Raw genomic sequence first — 18,046 nt, forward strand, 5'->3', positions numbered from 1 at the left:
CTGGAATTTGCTCCCCAGAGACATTAGGCAAGCTCCCACTCCGGCAGTCTTCAGGATGAGCCTGAAAACTTGGCTGTTCCAATGTACCTTCAGTGATTGATTACATAATAATATCTGACCAAACTCTGCATAATATGTCCTCAGAAGCACTTTATTTTCTTTTTGTGCAATTAAATCCTACCTCATCCCTCGGAGCCCCTCCTTGATATTTTACATTGCCCTATCTCCCAGTGTTTTAATATTTTAATCCTTGAATCTGGCCTTTCCCATGGTGATCATTTTAATGTCGTAATGTTTTGATTTTATATTGTTGTGTCGCTTATATACATTGGTTTTATATTTTAGGTTATGTTATTTTTTTATTTTCTGTTGTGTTTTTATGTTATATTGTGTATATTGTATTGATGGGCTTGGCCTCATGTAAGCCGTCCCGAGTCCCCTTGGGGAGATGGTGGCGGGGTATAAATAAAGTATTATTATTATTATTATTATTATTATTATTATTATTAAGCCTCGGCACTGTAAGAGGGTTTTGCGAGACCAGTTGCTTTTGTAGCAATGGTGAGGCCACAGACCATATTTTAGTGCTTGCGGACCACTGGTGGTCCACGAACCACAGCTTGGGAACCACTGATTTAGACCAAGGGTGGAAATCTTTGGCCTAAAATTTCCATTAGTTCCATGCAGCATGGGAATTATAGTTCAAACTATCTGGAGAGAGAAAGCTTTCCCATTTCGATTTAGACTGTGTGTTACTAACTTCCTTGTCAGTTTTTACACTTCTCACCAGTGCAATGTTTTCCTCTTCTTTTAGCTGCCCGGCCATGGCTCAGAAGGATCCCTGTCAGAAATATGCCTGTGAAATCCAGAAATGTTTGCAAGGTAGGCCACATCTCTTGGCTCTTTTTTGATTCTGTTATAAACAGACCTGTGTAGCATTGGGAGCAAACGGTAACAAATTACATCCGAGGTCTGTTCCAAGTTTAAAACTGCAAGCTACCTTATGTACAGAAAGCCTGGGAACTTGGTATTCATTTTGAATTAGTGGGGGGGGGGGGGGGGGGGAACCATTTTTGTTGTTGTTGTCATTTTTAATTTGCAACAGGCTGTAGACATTTACAGTAACCATTTCACTGCTCTAAAGTCTGCAGAGAATTAGTGCTTGAAGCTCTTGAAAAGAATGTGTCATTTCTGATTCAAATGCTAGGTTGAAAGTAATATTTTTTATTTAAATCAGGAGAGAGTCCTGCTAGATGCCTCTTGCTTTTGCAGAAAATTTAATGGAAGAACCAGATTGTCTCCCTGCGTAAAATAGGGGAAAAAAACCTCAGAGAGCTATTTAATATTCTCTTTCTATTCAATAACATGATGTGTTGTTTTTCAAAATCCTGAAGCAGCAATACTAATGTTAATACTGTATATGGTTAGTTAGTTTATATCCTGTCTTTCCTTCAATCCATTCAATGCAGAATGCATGGCTGTTTTCTTTCTTACTTTGTCTTTATGTCTATAGCTATGCAAGACAGGCAAGACTAAGAGCATGTGGCACAAGATCACCACTCAATCGGATTTATAATTCGATAGGGTTCAAATATGCCAGCCTCACATGGTGGTTGAGCAAGACTTATGGAGAAGGGAAAGCTTTAACCTGCTCTCATCAGTACAGGCAAAGGAGTGCAGTTTTTAGCCTAATCCACTTACAGCCGTAATCTGCTGTAATGAACAGCAGGGATTGAGTTTCCTGTTCTTTTAATCCAGCTCTCTCCAACTCCAATTAATTGTGTGTTTAGTTGTTGTTTTCAATCCACTGTAAAGAACGGTTATTTAGAAACTCAAAGCAACATATTAATTACCAGTACTAATAAGTATTACATGACTGTTTTATATTGATTCTTCCAAGGATTTACAATATTTATATTCTGCCCTTTTCACCCTGAAGGGGACTCAGAGCAGATCACAGAACACATATGCCGCAAACATTCAATGCCGTCATACACTGACAAGGCAGATCATTGTACATAAATAGACTACATATATAGACTTTCCCATCTTCTGCATCTTGGAGGTTTTGCTCGGTTCCAGCCACAGGGGGGTGGGGGTTGAGGAGGGGGTGCTGTCACTCAATCTCTCAGTCGAAGAGCTTTATTCATAAACTATCTCCTTGATTGAATCTCCGGCATTTTTCTGGCATTTCCTTGTGGGTGCCTTAAATACCTCCCTGCTTGAAGTTGTACCTATTTATCTACTCACATTGCTTTTTTCGAAACTGCGAGGTAGGCAGAAGCTGGGCTAAAGGCCAGGAGCTCACCCTGACTTGGGCTTCGAACTGCCAACCTTCTGGTTGGCAAGATTTACTGCAGCTGGTGGTTAACCTGCTGTGCTAAAACCCGACCCAGACATGTCAGCAGAAATGTTATACCACAAATTTGCCAAATAATATTGTAAAATTTCCAGTAAGGAATGGAAAATCCAACTGGTCTTTGTAGTCCTTTAAGCTTAAGAATATGAATCTCAAGATTCACTTCTATCATGGGGTGAGTATTTACATAGCAAAGCCTCACCTTTTTAATGTATGTACAAAACACAAAGGAGGGGGGGCTAGAAAAGAGTATTAGTAAGTGCAATATTCTTAAAATGTGACTTTCAATGAGGAGTGATCATATACTAGGTTTCCAAATTGTTTTTTTTCCCCTCCCAGCAAACAACTATGTGGAATCTAAATGTGAAGCTGCCATCCAGGAGATGAGAAAATGTTGTGTCCGGTATCCAAAGGGCAGATCTATCTCTTGTTCAGGGTTTGAGTCGGAGGAAAAAGAGAAACAGAAGTCAGGACTGGCTCCCAAGGGATTTCCCACCCCACGATCCTGAGGAGACACGGACTGCTGGAGAGCACAGGCCTTTCCTGCAAACTATGTAGCTGCACAATACCTCATCCATCCCGCTTGCGTTGGAGCACGTCCCAGAACGCAAGCCAGCTCTTCTTTCAGACGTTCACGGCAAGAAAGCAACAAGTGTCTGTTAAGAATAGAGCTGTTCGGCAGTTCTACCATCAAAATGTAGTCCTGCTCTAGCCTTATTGTGGATTAGATTGGAGTTGAAGAATTTGGTGTGTTAATGTTCAGTGTCATTGAAATCTGTTGTCACGAGTAGCAATATTCCACTGCCAGGTGGAATCCAAGCAGCCCTTTTTGCTGTTCGTTCAAGTTTAGACAATCTTGTTGTTGGGCATAATATGTGAATTAGTGTTGTGAAGCTGCAGAACCTTTATTTCCAGTAAATGAGGATTTCCCAGGCTGCTCAGAAGCTGCCCTCCTCCTCCTGCCTTCTTGCTGTGCAGATAACGTTGGCAACGGAAGCTGCCTTCTCCTTTCTGCTCAGCAATAGTTAGGTTACCTGTGTGCCTCAGTTTCCTCGTCTGCGACCCATCTAACCTTTGGACTCTCCGGTCGATCTTTTGGATTGTAGATTTAGTAGCACTGATCTCCAATTGCACAATACTGATTTATGTGAATGCTGTTGCAATTTCAGGGATAATTATAGTTGTGGTATGGAGCTCTCCCTCGCCTTTGTAAAGCAATAGTCACTTTATGGAGTCAGAGTGGTGAAAGGTATTTTTGAAAAAACCTTCCACTCTGCAACTTATGTGAGCCAAGTGCCATTCCAATGAATGGAATTGGAGTGCGGTTGTAGCATCACTTTCCTCACCCAGTTTAGACCCTGCTGAACACAACCCAGGAGATGTTGAGCCTATTTTAGTACCCTTGTATCAATCTAGTACCTCATCATTGTTGAATAATTTCGAATCCAGTGCAATGTTGTGTGCATTTGTCGGCAGGCATCACCAAAGCCAGTGGAATAAGTGTGTGCTGAATGTTTTAAAATTCCATGCTGCAAAAAAATTAAAAATAAATAAAGAACACAGGACTCGGTAGTTTTTAGATTTTTTTTAAGGCACTGAAGATCACATTCATTTTTATTCTCTACCTTCTCTTCTTTTAAATATGGCTCATTCCGCAACCACCCTATCTGCAATGTTGGTGAAATAAATGGCCAGATTTGCCCACCACTTAGAAGTTATGCCTGCTTTCAGTGTTTATTTCATAGAATCAGAGTTGAAAGAGACCCCATGGGCCATCCAGTCCAACCCCATTCTGCCAAGAAGCAGGGATATTGCATTCAAATCACCCCTGACAGATGGCCATCCAGCCTCTGTTTAAAAATCTCCAAAGAAGGAGCCTCCATCACACTCCAGGGCAGAGTTCCACTGCTGAACGGCTCTCACAGTCAGGAAGTTCTTCCTCATGTTCAGATGGAATCTCCTTTCTTGTAGTTTGAAGTCACTGTTCCGTGTCCTAGTCTCCAGGGAAGCAGAAAACAAGCTTGCTCCCTCCTCCCTATGACTTCCTCTCACATATTTATACATGGCTATTGTATCTCCTCTCAGCCTTCTCTTCTTCAGGCTAAACATGCCCAGCTCTTTAAGCCGCTCCTCATAGGGCTTGTTCTCCAGACCCTTGATCATTTGAGTCGCCCTCCTCTGGACACATTCCAGCTTCTCAAGATTTCTCTTCAATTGTGGTGCTCAGAATTGGACACAATATTCCAGGTGTTATCTAACCAAAGCGAAATAGAGGGGTAGCATTACTTCCCTAGATCTAGGCACTATACTCCTATTGATGCAGGCCAAAATACCATTGGCTTTTTTTGCCGCCACATGACATTGTTGGCTCATGTTTAACTTGCTGTCCATGAGGACTCCAAGGTGCTTTTCACATGTACTGCTCTCGAGCCAGGCGTCCCCCATTCTGTATCTTTGCATTTTGTTTTTTCTGCCTAAGTGGAGCATCTTGCAATGTTGAGAATAAACAATATTTGCAGTGTCGAGAGTAAAGAAAACACAGCACTCAGAGGAGGCTCAGCAAAAATGGTTTATTTTGAATTCTCACTCCACGCAAACATTTAAATACCATATAAAAACACTGTAAAAACTTAGCGTTTCTCTAAGTACAGCTGGGTTTGAACTCATGTTTGCACCCCAAGCACAAAGATGTGAAATTGTCCTTTCACTGAAGACACTGTGCTCCTTTTTTGACCAGGAAGTGTCTTGTGAAACATGACTGAACTTAGACCAGCAGTTCTTTGGATATACCAGAGTAGGACTAGGGGGACTTTTAAGATGGGTCAGCTGCTAGATCAGGCATGGGCAAACTTGGGCCCTCCAGGTGTTTTGGACTTCAACTCCCACAATTCCTAACAGCCGGTAGGCTGTTAGGAATTGTGGGAGTTGAAGTCCAAAACACCTGGAGGGCCCAAGTTGCCCTTGCTAGGTAGCTATTAAGGCCTAGAAACCATAATTGAAGTAGTTCTGGCAAGAACTGCACAAAAGAACTGACAACATTATTGAATAGACTGGGGGGGGGGGGGGGGGAGAAAATGGGACACTTTCTTTATTTGACAGCAACGTCATTAACATTCGAGGCATTTTAATACCCCAAACTATACAAAAAGTGTATAGACAACCCAGATCCTGCCAGCTTTGATTCTACGACACCCAACCTTGAATTGTGAAAGTCCTATCATGTTGCCAACATCTTTTAGGTGCAAGGGATCACGCATCCCATCTCTCTGAAGATTAAAGGGATTGCTCGCATCACTTGAAGAGGATTACACGGCTCTGTGGTAGCGCACCTGCTATGCACATGGAAGGCCCATCATTCAATCCACTCAAAAGGCTCTCAGTTAAAACAGCAATGACAATTATCCAAAGCTAATCCAAGCCAATAGGGAGGACCACATTAAGCAACCGTTCCCCTCGCCATGCATGGTCCAAGTCTCATATTCCAGGTCATGTAAGCCACTGATAAGAATACAAAAAGCAGATTTAACCTTGGTAGTTGTAACAAAAACTCCTGTATGGCCAAAAGATGTAGCACATATTTCAAGGAATCCTGCAATGAGACCAAGGGATTTGTCTTATTCCAGTTTTAGGTCTAAGTTGGAGAACACTAGGTAAAGATTTCCCCCTGACATTAAGTCCAGCCGTGTCCGATTTTGTGGGTTGGGGCTCATCTCCATTTCTAAGCCAAAGAGCTGGTGTTGTGCAAGGTCATGTGGCCAGCATGACTGCATGGAACACCATTACCTTCCCGCCAAGGTGGTACTTGATCTACTACATTTGCATGTTTTCAATTGCTAGGTGGGCAGAAACTGGGGCTAACAGCAGGAGCTCACCCTGCTCCCTGGATTCGAATAGCTGACATCTCGGTCAGCAAGTTCAGCAGCTGAATGTATCTATTCTCAATAATGGAATCAAACCTATGTTTTCTTTTTACCCTTTTGGTTAATGTGGAGAGCAGCAGAGCTCTAGCAGTGGAAAACAAAAGACAGCATGCCATTGAATGTGTGAGATGTAGCTGCATGATACATGCAGGTATGTTGTGATTTCAGGAAGGAAGAATGTAACACGAGAACGAAAACATTCCCCTTGTGCCAATGGGCTTTCTGGTTGGGGAAGATCTGAATGGTATCAAATTAGGGAAGGATATTGGAAGTTAGGCTGAATTTGTTTTCCTAATTCTGGTTACCAAAGTGGAGCACCTGAAAGCCACTTGCTCGCTATGTTTATTGAAAAGTATGGGTAAAACAGCAGGGAATGGAGCAAAAGCCGGAAAGTATATAGGCTATAAATCAGGGGTCCTCAAACTAAGGCCCAGGGGCCGAATACCCCCCCCCCCCCAAAAGTAATTTACCCTGCCCTCGTTCAGGGTCAACCTAGATCTGAAATGACTTGAAAGCACACAACAAGAACAGCAATCCTATCTCATCAGCCAAAAGCAGGCTCACACTTCCCATTGAATTACTAATAAGTTTATATTTGTTAAAATTCTTCATTTTAATTATTGTATTGTTTTAAAGTGGCTTTTTTTTTTTGCACTACAGGTAAGATATGTGCAGTGTGCATAGGAATTAATTCATGTTTTTTTTCAAATTATAATCTGGCCCTCCAACAGTTTGAGGTACTGTGACCTGGCCCTCTGTTTCAAAAGTTTGAGGATCCCTGCTATAAATGAAGGAATTTCTTTACGGAAGCTCAGGTGGATGAAATCTGACTTTTCGAAACGGATTGAAAATCCCTAGGAAACCAAGGTATTAACATTTTCTCTTGAAGACATGGACTCTTCCAAAGCCTTGGCAAGTTCGGCAAGAATAAACATACAACCATCCTGTAACACCTGATAAAGAAAAAGGTTTATTGTGGCACAAACCTTCCTGAATGACAACTTCTTAATACATGATTAAAGAGCCTCTAGTTCACGAAAACTTGGCAGTAGAAGCTTACACGGCGCACTCCTTAAAAACCCTAGTTCTTGGGATAATGTCTGCCCTAGTTCTTGGGATATTGGAGCAGGAATTGCAAGGTAAAAAAATACACATTATGCATCTGCTTTTTCCCATCTATAGAACCCCAGATTGATATTGCTTGGGCAGCTCCCTACTACCCCCAGCTGTTAACTAACTATGAGTATTTGCTGTGGGGTATGTGTGCATGCAATTAGGTACTTAATACCTTCTCCTGCAATGACTGGAAAAAGCAATGTTATGCTGGTGGAATGGCATTGGGAGAAATGCAAACTTCAGCCATCCGCCCAACACAAAACTCCTGCAGTGATAAAGCAACTTCTCTCGATCTGGTCTTCAAACCATTTCATGGAGCTAGAGTACCAAATGAAAGGAAGTGGCAGAAAATATGCAATTCCCTCCCCATTCCACAATGGCAAAGACCATTGGTATCTAAAAAGCCTCCCAATTGTAGCAAGTCATCTTCTATCCTCTCCACCACCGTGCGCATAGTTCATTTTGAATGTCTACTCCATCCAAGGTTGTGACTGTTGAGCACTCTAAATAATACTTTCTAGAGAAGGAGGATCTTGCAGCTTGCCAGTCCTCCTTCAGCTGCAGAGGACAGCAGAAAATAAAGCAGAGCAGTCAGAGTTTCCACAGGTCATTCCAGCTCTATGGATTCAGCCAGAGGTATAAATAACAGCTTGTGCAATGCCAAGAAGATCTGTGTTTCCAGCTCTGGCTTTGCCAAGCAGTATACAGAGCCTGTTCAAGAAAGAACCAGGCAAATACTAAATACTGGATGCCCCCTTGTCCTCCCAGGATGGGCTTGAAAGAAAATAAACACAACAAGAAAGTGCATATAAAGACAAGGGAGCGCTTATTATAGTGATAGCCGCAATATTTTGAATAGGTCATTCTGAAAGACCTAAAAGATATCGATAGTATCTAGTGTAGCAGCTAGCTTTTCTGTCTAATCCTTTCTCCAATAAATTAAAATGGGGAAACCCCCCCAAGGACAATATTTTTGGCAGCAATGATGCATGTACAAAGAGAAAGACAATCCAAGAGGGAGAATGTTCCTGCAGACATGTCTGCCAATGGAGTCAGAAACCAGAGAGGAGATGGCAGCTGTACAGGGAACGGCAAAGCAGTCTGATCTGGTCGGCTCCTAAGACGCCAAGCCAAGCAGAAACCCTCCAAAGAACCCTCCAGTCAGGATAACATTTTTCTTCAAAAAGCGGATCACCTGGGTAGAAGAGAAAGGAGAGACTTGCATTGGTCAAACTAGGGCTCCTTGCTGCTTCGACTCCTAAAACATGACAACATTTGAATGGCTCAGCATCTAGTTAGGAGGAGGTAAAAGAGGAAGGTACAAGTATCTCCCTTTTCTTGATACACTGGACCAGGTTCAACTAAACGAGTGCTCAAATGTTCAGCAAGAGCGTACTGACCCAATAAAATCTCTAAAGCTCATAGAAAGGGGAATCCTACAGCTCTTCAGGTGAACTATGAAGCCCAGCCAGCACATCCCACAACATGCTGGCAATCCAAAATGCCTGGAGACTGATGTCTGGCAGAAAAAGAGACTAAGGATTATAAAGATATATGAGTACCAAGGTATTTTGTTTTTAAAAAATGATGTTTTTTGCTTTAGGTAAAGCAAGTCCAGTTGTGTCTGACTCTAGGGACTGGTGCTCATCTCTTCTTTTTTAAAAATATATTTTATTAGGGTTTTGTTTAAAAAAAGGAAAAATAAAATGGATATTGTAACATTGAAAGTGGGAGAACAATATCATATATAGTAAAGTAGGAAATGTAAAAACAAAGAAGAAAGAAAAAATAGAAGGAAAGATGTATGTGTGTGTGTGTATAAAAATATAAAAAAGAAGAGAGAAAAAATAGAAAAAAAATAAAAAACTAATAATAATGAAGGAAAAAAGGAGGATATTTTAACACTGAAAGTGGGGGAACAATGTCATGTATAGTAAAGTAAAAAGAGAAAAAGAAAGAAAGAAAGACCCGCCCCCCCAAACAAGGTTGTTGGCTTCCTCCTTCTTTCCAATGGTCGTTCAGTCTTTCTTAAGATAATGTTATCTAGTAGTTAGTTTATTTCCCCTCTGTGTTCTTTGTCTTTAGCATATCAGCTCTATTTTCAACTGACTGAGAAAATCCTTTACTGGATCCTACTATGTTAAAACCCACACACACCCCATCCCCCCCAAAAAAAACTCCAAAAAGCAAATCTTGATTTTGCTAAGTGAAGGTAAAGGTTTCCTCTTGACATTAACTCTAGTCATGCCTGACTCTGGGGGTTGGTGCTCATCTCCATTTCTAAGCCAAAGAGCCGGTGTTGCCCACAGACACCTCCAAGGTCATGTGGCCGGCATGACTCCATGGAGCGCCGTGTTACCTTCCCACTGGATTAGTACCTATTGATCTACTCACATTTGCAAGTTTTCAAACTGCTAGGCTGGCAGAAGCTGGGGCTGACAGTGGAAGCTCACATTGCTCCCCAGATTCAAACCTGTGACCTTTCGGTCAACAAGTTTAGCAGCTCAGTGGTTTAACTCACTGCGCCACCAGGGGCTCTTGGTTTCTTGCTTTATAAAGTACCAATTTAGTTTAGAGCCTTTACAAACACAATCCAAAAAACCTAACGTCAATTCTCAATCCATTGTCCACATTTTGTCACTCACCAAGTGGAAGAAATGGTAGCTGTCTCCACAATCTGGAGGCCTATTCTACAGCATTGTTACAGACCTCTTAACAACACCATCAGGAACACCTCAGCAAGCATGAGTCCAAAAGTGGCAGGCTAAAACCAGGAACCTCAATCCATGGCTGATATCAGATGAGAAACTCCCTCTTGGGCACACAGAAGACTGGGCGAGTTGGAAGGTGCTGAACAGGCTGTGCTCTGGCACCATGAGATCAGAGCCAATTTTAAGAAATGGGGCTACAAAGTGGAGTCCACAACATGCGAGTGTGGAGAACAGCAAGCCACAGACCACTTACTACAATGAGGTCTGAGCCCTGCCACATGTACAATGGAGGATCTTCTCACAGTGACACCAGAGGCACTCTAAGTGGCCAGCTTCTGGTCAAAGAACATTTAGTACAGTGGTTCTCAACCTTCCTAATGCCGTGACCCCTTAATACAGTTCCTTATGTGGTGGTGACCCCCAACCATAACATTATTTTCATTGCTACTTCACAACTATAATTTTGCTCCTGTTATGAATCATCTTGTAAATATCCAATATGCAGGATGTATTTTCATTCATTTGGCACAAATACTCGATACGCCCAAATTTGAATACTGGTGGGGTTGAGGGGAGGATTGATTTTGTCATTTGGGAGTTGTAGTTGCTGGGATTTATAATTCACCTACAATATCAAAGAGCATTCTGAACTCCACCAATGATTGAATTGGGCCAAACTTCCAACGCGGAACTTGGGACACAGAGCTCCCATGACCACCAACAAATTCTCGAAGAGTGTGGTGGGCATTGACCTTGGGTTTTGGAGTTATAGTTTACCTACATCCAGAGAGCACTGATGCATCTGGACCAAACTTGGCATGAATACTCACATGTGACCAAATGTGGACACTGGTGCAGTTTGGGGAAGATAGACTTTGACATTTGGGAGTTGTAGTGGCTGAGATTTATAGTTCACCTATAATCAAAGAGCATTCTAAACTCCACCAATAATAGAATTGGGTCAAACTTCCCACGCGGAACCCCCACAACCAACAGAAAATACTGTGTTTTCTAATTGTCTTTGGCGACCCCTCTGACACCCCCTCGCGACCCCCAGGTTGAGAAACACTGATTTAGTATAATACCAAGTTTTAACTGCCCGTGCCCTGTCCTGGCTAGAAGACTTTAGAAACTGCCATGCAAAAGCTATCCTTTTCAAGCTCTTCACTCTTTCTCAGTCCTGTATCTCTTCTCCCCTCTGATGCGCAGCAATTGCCAGCCACTCTCTTCTCTCCAAAGCTTTGCAGCCCACCTCTGAGTGGCCAGTTAAAAGATCTCACCTCGTCCACTCGGGTCTTCACTTCAGGTGGTAGCTCACTGTTAGGGCTGCTGCGGAACTTCAACTGCTCCTTCGCTTTGTTCACGTCCCGCTCGACCATTTGCCAGTCGACTTTGATGTATCCTGTGTGATTGGCAACCTGGAAAAGGGAAAGATACACTGAAGCATATATCTACTTAAACCAAGGACTTTCTGGAAGACTTGCCCGCATTCACCCTCCACAGACATCACTGTGGTCCCAAGAGAGTAATCCTTCAAGTAGCTTTTAATGTAGGGAACTGCAATGAAAGGAATGTTGGCATTTTACATATGCATTTTTCCACAATGGATGGAACACTGTTTTGGATGAGTTGTTCCTCCCACTTAGTCTGTTGAATAAGAAGGTAAATTAGATCTGAAATGCACCCCCTGCAATCTACATATATATAAATGCTCTGTGTGTAATGAGTACCTTAAAAACAAAAGAACCAATGAACGAAATCACACCAAATTTGGCAACAAATCGTCTCATAGCACAAGGAGTGACCATCACTCAAAAAATTATGATTTTGTCATTTGGGAGTTGTAGTTGCTGGGATTTATAGTTCACCTACAATCAAAGAGCATTCTGAACTCCACCAATTAAGGAATTCAACCCAACATGGTACACAGGACTTCCATGCCCAATAGAAAACACTAGAAGGATTTGATGGCCATTGACCTTGAGTTTGGGAGTTGTAGTTCACCTACATCCAGAGAGCACTGTGGACTCAAACAATGATGGATCTAGACCAAACTTGGCATGAATATTTCATATGCCCAAATATGAACACAGATGGATTTTGGGGGAAATAGACTTTGACATTTGGGATTTGTAGTAACTTGGATTTATAGTTCACCTACAATCAAAGAGCATTCTGAACCCCACAAATGACAGAACTGGGGCAAACTTCCCACACAGAACCCCGATGACCAACATATATATATGTGTGTGTGTGTGTGTGTGATTCAGACACACACAGATATAGTATCATAGATTTGAAAGGGACCTCTAAAAAAGGACAATTATATGTGGCATGTTCCAGGGTGGGCAAACCAGACACTCTCCACATCAACACTGGCAAAGAAACAGCAAGAAATACTGTTTACCCACAAACATAAAGAAATTACATAGATTAGAAACCAACACTTTCTCATTACTTTATTTTCCAGATCACTAGACTGGGCCACAGAAACACGTGGCAGGGGACCGCTAGTATACTTATAGTTTCCTTTCTGTCTAGCTCAGTGGTTCCAACCTTCAATCCTCCAGGTGTTTTGGACTTCAGCTCCCACAATTCCTAATAGCTGGGATTTCTGGGAGTTGAAGTCCAAAACAACTGGAGGACCAAAGATTGGGGACCACTGGCCTAGCTCAATGGGGAGATCTATCCATGTATGGGATTGTAGGAAATGGGAGTGAACACACCATTCTCTATGGCAGATGTGCCAAACACATGGCCTTCCAGATGTTTGGGCCTCCAATTCCCAGAAGTCCCTACTGCCAGTTTGTCAATAGTAAGGAATTCTGGGAGCTGAAGTTCAAAACACCTGGAGGGCCACAAGTTTGACACCAATGCTCCATGGAGTCAAGGGAAGATGAGTAACCTGGGCCTAGATTTCAGTAGCCTACTTTAATGGGGACACCACCAGAGATCTGCAAGTGCAGCATTTTCCCGAATGAAGTAGAGAGTGTTTGAGGACTGGGCATGTGCAGGGATATCAAGGTGCTTGTTTAAAAAGCTATTGTCCTCCCAACCCTGCTATACGCCTGCGAGATGTGGACTGTCTACAGACGTCACATGCAACTCCTGGAACAATTCCATCAATGCTGCCTCCGAAAAATCCTGCAAAACTCATTGTGGGAGAAGATGCAGATCAAGAATAGGGCTCCACAGTCACCTACGGACCCACCGCCAGAACACCGAACTTGGAGGACCATCATCCTTGGACTACGAGGGATTGCTTAAGTAAGTAATGGGGATAGCAGGATAACTGGACATATTTGCCCAGAGCTTGAGTCCAACAGCGTCTGTAGGGCCACAATAATAATAATAATTATTATTATTCTTATTTCTTTCCCACCTCTCCTGATGGCTGAAGGCAGGTTACAGCACAATCAAAACACATAAACATTGAAAAAATATATATAAATATACACATTTCTAGAAAAAATACATATTAAAATACACATAACAGAGATTAAACACAAGACAAGAGTTTAATGTCCATGCTTAAAAATGGCTTGGATAGGCCAATTCACAAAGGACCACTTCACCCTAGGTCCTGATCTACCAAAACAGAGGATCCCAATGGTTCCCTATTCGCTCCCATTAAAATGTATCAAAGTGCAAACACGATGCAGTACTGCAAAGGAACAGTACGGAAAACTCATTGTGTGTTCAATCTGAATTGGCTATGCAAGTCCGGAATGCAGATAATGACCTAAATGGCTCACTCATGTGAAAAAAAACACAGGTTAGAAACAACACCCTTTTGGACTACAAGAATCCACCCATACATGCTGACTGCTTGGAGTATTCTCGATAGCCTCAAAAGGAAATGTCAGGAGCCGTATTTTGGAAGTCTCAAAATACTCTTCAGACCAATAGTTACCAACCTGGAGCAGAAAGAAGCCTCCTCCCACGGCAGTCGCGGCCAGCTTCCCAACCTTCTGGAAAATGAAGCCAGTGCACCTGCAAATCGAAACGTAGGGAAATGGCATATAAGTACAGAAAAGTAAGAATATTGAGTATATATATAGCAGGCATGGGCAAACCTTGGCCCTCTGGGTGTTTTGGACTTCAACTCCCACAATTCCTAACAGCCTACTGGCTGTTAGGAATTGTGGGAGTTGAAGTCCAAAACACCCAGAGGGCCAGCCAAAGTTTGCCCAAAGGTGGTCCAGAGTGAAAAGCATACCCTTCCTCCCTCCTTCCCAGCAATGCACACAAAGCCAACTCCAAGCAAAGCGCCTCACCATCCCGTGGCTCCTCCAATGGCCAGCTGGGTGGCCACGCTGTATTTTTCCGCGCTGGACCCTGAGTTTGGCTTGAAGAGCTTTCGCCACCAAGGCCGCCTCTTGGTGTACTCTGCCAGGTCCAGCACCTCATCGACACTTTGCTTTCCTGCACATTGAGAGGAAGAAGGCATGGAGGGAAGGAAGGAAGGAAGGAAGGAAGGAAGCAAAGAAGGAGAGAAAGAAGGAAAGAAAGGAAGCAAAGAAGGAAAGAAATTAGGAAGGAAGGAAGGAAGGCCAATTGTTCAACTGGTGATTAGTCTGCCTCGCCTCATAATGTCTAAGGCAACAATGTATTTTCTCCCTATATGTATTATTAATATTATTGACAGGCCACCTTTGTTTCCCAGCAACATCACAGAGGGCCACGTCACCTAGCAATAATCATTATGGTGCAAAACAGACCTGACAGACCTATTTCCCAGTGACATCGCAGATAGCCACTTCACTTAGCAACAGCAACACAGAGAGCCACTCCACCTAGCAACAACAGACCAGACAGACCTATTTCCAGCCCCTCACTCCACCTAGCAACAACCATTATGGTACAAAAAAGGCCAGGCAGACCTATTTCCCAGCAGCATCATGGAGGGCCACTCCACCTAGCGACAACAACACCAGGTGTCCACTCCACCTAGTAACAACCTTTATGGTACAAAAAAGGCCAAACAGACCTATTTCCCAGAGGCATCACAGAGGGCCACTTCACCTAGCAATAACCATTATGGTACAAAAAAGACCAGGCAGACCTATTTCCCAACGGCATCATAGAAGGCCACTTCACCTAGCGACAGCAACATCAGGTAGCCACTTCACCTAGTAACAACCTTTATGGTACAAAACAGACCAGACAGATCTACTTCCCAGCGGCATCACAAAGGGCCACTTCACCTAGGAACAACCGTTGCAAAAAAAAAAAAGACCAGACAGACCTATTTCCAGCGGCATCACAGAGGGCAACTTCACCTAGCAACAACCATTATGGTACAAAAAAGACTATTTCCCAGCGGTATCACAGAGAATCACTTCACCTAGCGACAGCAACACCAGGTGTCCACTCCACCTAGTAACAACCTTTATGGTACAAAAAAGGCCAGACAGACCTATTTCCCAGCGGCATCACAGAGGGTCACTTCACCTAGCAACAACCGTTATGGTACAAAAAAGACCAGACAGACCTATTTCCCAGCAGCATCAAGGTGGGTCACTTCACCTAGTGACAGCAACATTAGATGGCGACTTCACCTAGTAAAAATCTTTATGGTACAAAACAGACCTGACAGATCTACTTCCCAGCGGCATCACAGAGGGCCACTTCACCTAGCAACAACCGTTATGGTACAAAAAAGATTAGACAGACCTATTTCACAGCAACATCAAGGTGGGCCACCTCATCTAACAACAACCATTATGGCACTAAACAAACCAGAGAGGCCTATTTCCCAGTGGCATCACAGAGGGCCACTTTACCTAGCAACAACCGTTATGGTACAAAAAAGTCCAGGCAGACCTATTTCCCAGTGGCATCACAGAGAGCCACTTCACCTAGCAACAGCAACACCAGAGGGCCACTTCACATAGTAACAACCTTTATGGTACAAAACAGACCACACAAACCTATTTTCCAGCGGCATCACAGAGGGCCACTTCACCTAGCTACAAAACTTATGGTACAAAACAGACCTATTTCCCAGTGGCATCACAGAGGGCCACTTCACCTAGCAACAACCTTTACAGTCCAAAACAAACCAGACAGACCTATTTCCCAGTGGCATCACAGAGGGCCACTTCACCAAGCAACAACTGTTATGGTACAAAAAAAGATTAGACAGACCTATGTCACAGCAACGTCAAGGTGGGCCACTTCACCTAGCAACAACCATTATGGTACAAAAAAAGTCCAGACAGACCTATTTCCCAGCAGCATTTTAGAGGGCCACTTCACCTAGCAATAACTGTTATGGTACAAAAAAGACTAGACAGACCTATTTCTCAGCTGCATCACAGAGAGCCACTTCACCTAGCAAAAGCAACACCAGGCCAGTTCACCTAGCAACAACTGTTATGGTACAAAAAAGATTAGACAGACCTATTTTCCAGCGGCATCACAGAGGGCCACTTCACCTAGCTACAAAACTTATGGTACAAAACAGACTTATTTCCCAGTGGCATCAGAGAGGGCCACTTCACCTAGCAACAACCATTATGGTACAAAAAAGTCCTGACAGACCTATTTCCCAGCAGCACCTTAGAGGGCCACTTCACCTAGCAACAACTGTTATGGTAAAAAAAGACCAGATAGACCTATTTACCAGCAGCATCACAGAGAGCCACTTCACCTAGCAAAAGCAACACCAGAGGGCCACTTCGCCTAGTAACAACCTTTACGGTACAAAAAAGACTAGACAAACCTATTTCCCAGTGGCATCACAGAGGGCCACTTCACCTAGCAAAAACCTTTGTGGTACAAAAAAGTCCAGACAGACCTATTTCCCTGCAGCACCTTAGAGGGCCGCTTCACCTAGCAACAACTGTTATGATACAAAAAAGACTAGACAGACCTATTTCCCAGCGGCATCTGAAGAGGGCCACTTCACCTAGCAAAAACCTTTGTGGTACAAAAAAGTCCAGACAGACCTATTTCCCAGCAGCATCTTAGAGGGCCGCTTCACCTAGCAACAACTGTTATGATACAAAAAAGACTAGACAGACCTATTTCCCAGCGGCATCTGAAGAGGGCCACTTCACCTAGCAAAAACCTTTATGGTACAAAAAAGTCCAGACAGACCTATTTCCCAGCAGCATCTTAGAGGGCCACTTCACCTAGCTTCAAAACTTATGGTACAAAACAGACCTATTTCCCAGTGACATCACAGAGGGCCACTTCACCTAGCAACAACCTTTTAAAGTATAATAAAGGCCTTCTTTGACCTATATACACAGAATTTCAAAAATAATATGGTGATTGGGAGCCACAAGAACCTAATATGGTGATTGGGAGCCACTTTGTGTGCCCTGAACCCGCCCCATCTACACTGTGGAACTAATGCGGTTCGATCCCGCTTTAATTGCCACCCGCTCACCGCGCATGATGGCGGCGGCCCGCTCCTTCTCCCGCTGCAGCTCGGCTCGCCTCTGCCGCTTGGCCTCCTGCTCCAAGCGGACCAATGAGGAACAGGAATGGGCGCCAGTCAGCGGTAACGTCCGGAATAATTGCCCCGCCTCTTCCGGCTCTGGCTCCTCCCCCTCCTCGTCGTCGTCGTCCAGATCCAGATCCAAATCCATCTCTCCCTCACCCTTGACAAGGCCACGCCCCCTCCCCGTTTGCCCCGCCCACCCCTCGGCCCTGCGCCAATGGCGGCCTGATTGTTGGTCTCCTAGGCAACGCCACTTTAGTTGCCATGGCTTTAGTTGCCATGGCTGCCCTGGAATTAGGGGCAGGGCCTCCATGCCCTAATCAGGATTAGCCCTGTTCAGATTATTGATTGATTGATTGAATTGAATAGGGATTACTTGTGTGCTCAGTTTAAACCAGGCCTGGGCAAGCTTGGGCCCTCCAGGTGTTTTGGACTTCAACTCCCACAATTCCTAACAGCCTATCGGCCTAACAGCCTATGTGGGAGT

General features: G+C 43.6%; 2 protein-coding genes across 2 annotated transcripts; one reads left to right on the forward strand and one right to left on the reverse strand.

Moving 5' to 3' along the window:
* The first annotated feature begins 820 nt into the window (after positions 1-820).
* Positions 821-3,929, forward strand: CMC4 (C-X9-C motif containing 4). Its single transcript, XM_060756318.2, has 2 exons — positions 821-882; positions 2,699-3,929. The coding sequence occupies exons 1-2, from the start codon at positions 825-827 to the stop codon at positions 2,866-2,868; spliced, it is 228 nt and encodes a 75-aa protein (XP_060612301.1). The 5' UTR covers positions 821-824; the 3' UTR covers positions 2,869-3,929.
* Positions 3,930-7,226: 3,297 nt separating this feature from the next.
* On the reverse strand, positions 7,227-17,708 carry LOC132763218 (FUN14 domain-containing protein 2-like). Its single transcript, XM_060756600.2, has 5 exons — positions 17,506-17,708; positions 14,384-14,531; positions 14,024-14,099; positions 11,387-11,524; positions 7,227-8,590 (listed from the first exon to the last, which is right to left on the reverse strand). The coding sequence occupies exons 1-5, from the start codon at positions 17,705-17,707 to the stop codon at positions 8,513-8,515; spliced, it is 642 nt and encodes a 213-aa protein (XP_060612583.2). The 5' UTR covers position 17,708; the 3' UTR covers positions 7,227-8,512.
* Between the last annotated feature and the right edge of the window lie 338 nt (positions 17,709-18,046).

Source organism: Anolis sagrei, chromosome 10, assembly GCF_037176765.1.
Source record: "Anolis sagrei isolate rAnoSag1 chromosome 10, rAnoSag1.mat, whole genome shotgun sequence".
Lineage (NCBI taxonomy): Eukaryota > Metazoa > Chordata > Lepidosauria > Squamata > Dactyloidae > Anolis > Anolis sagrei.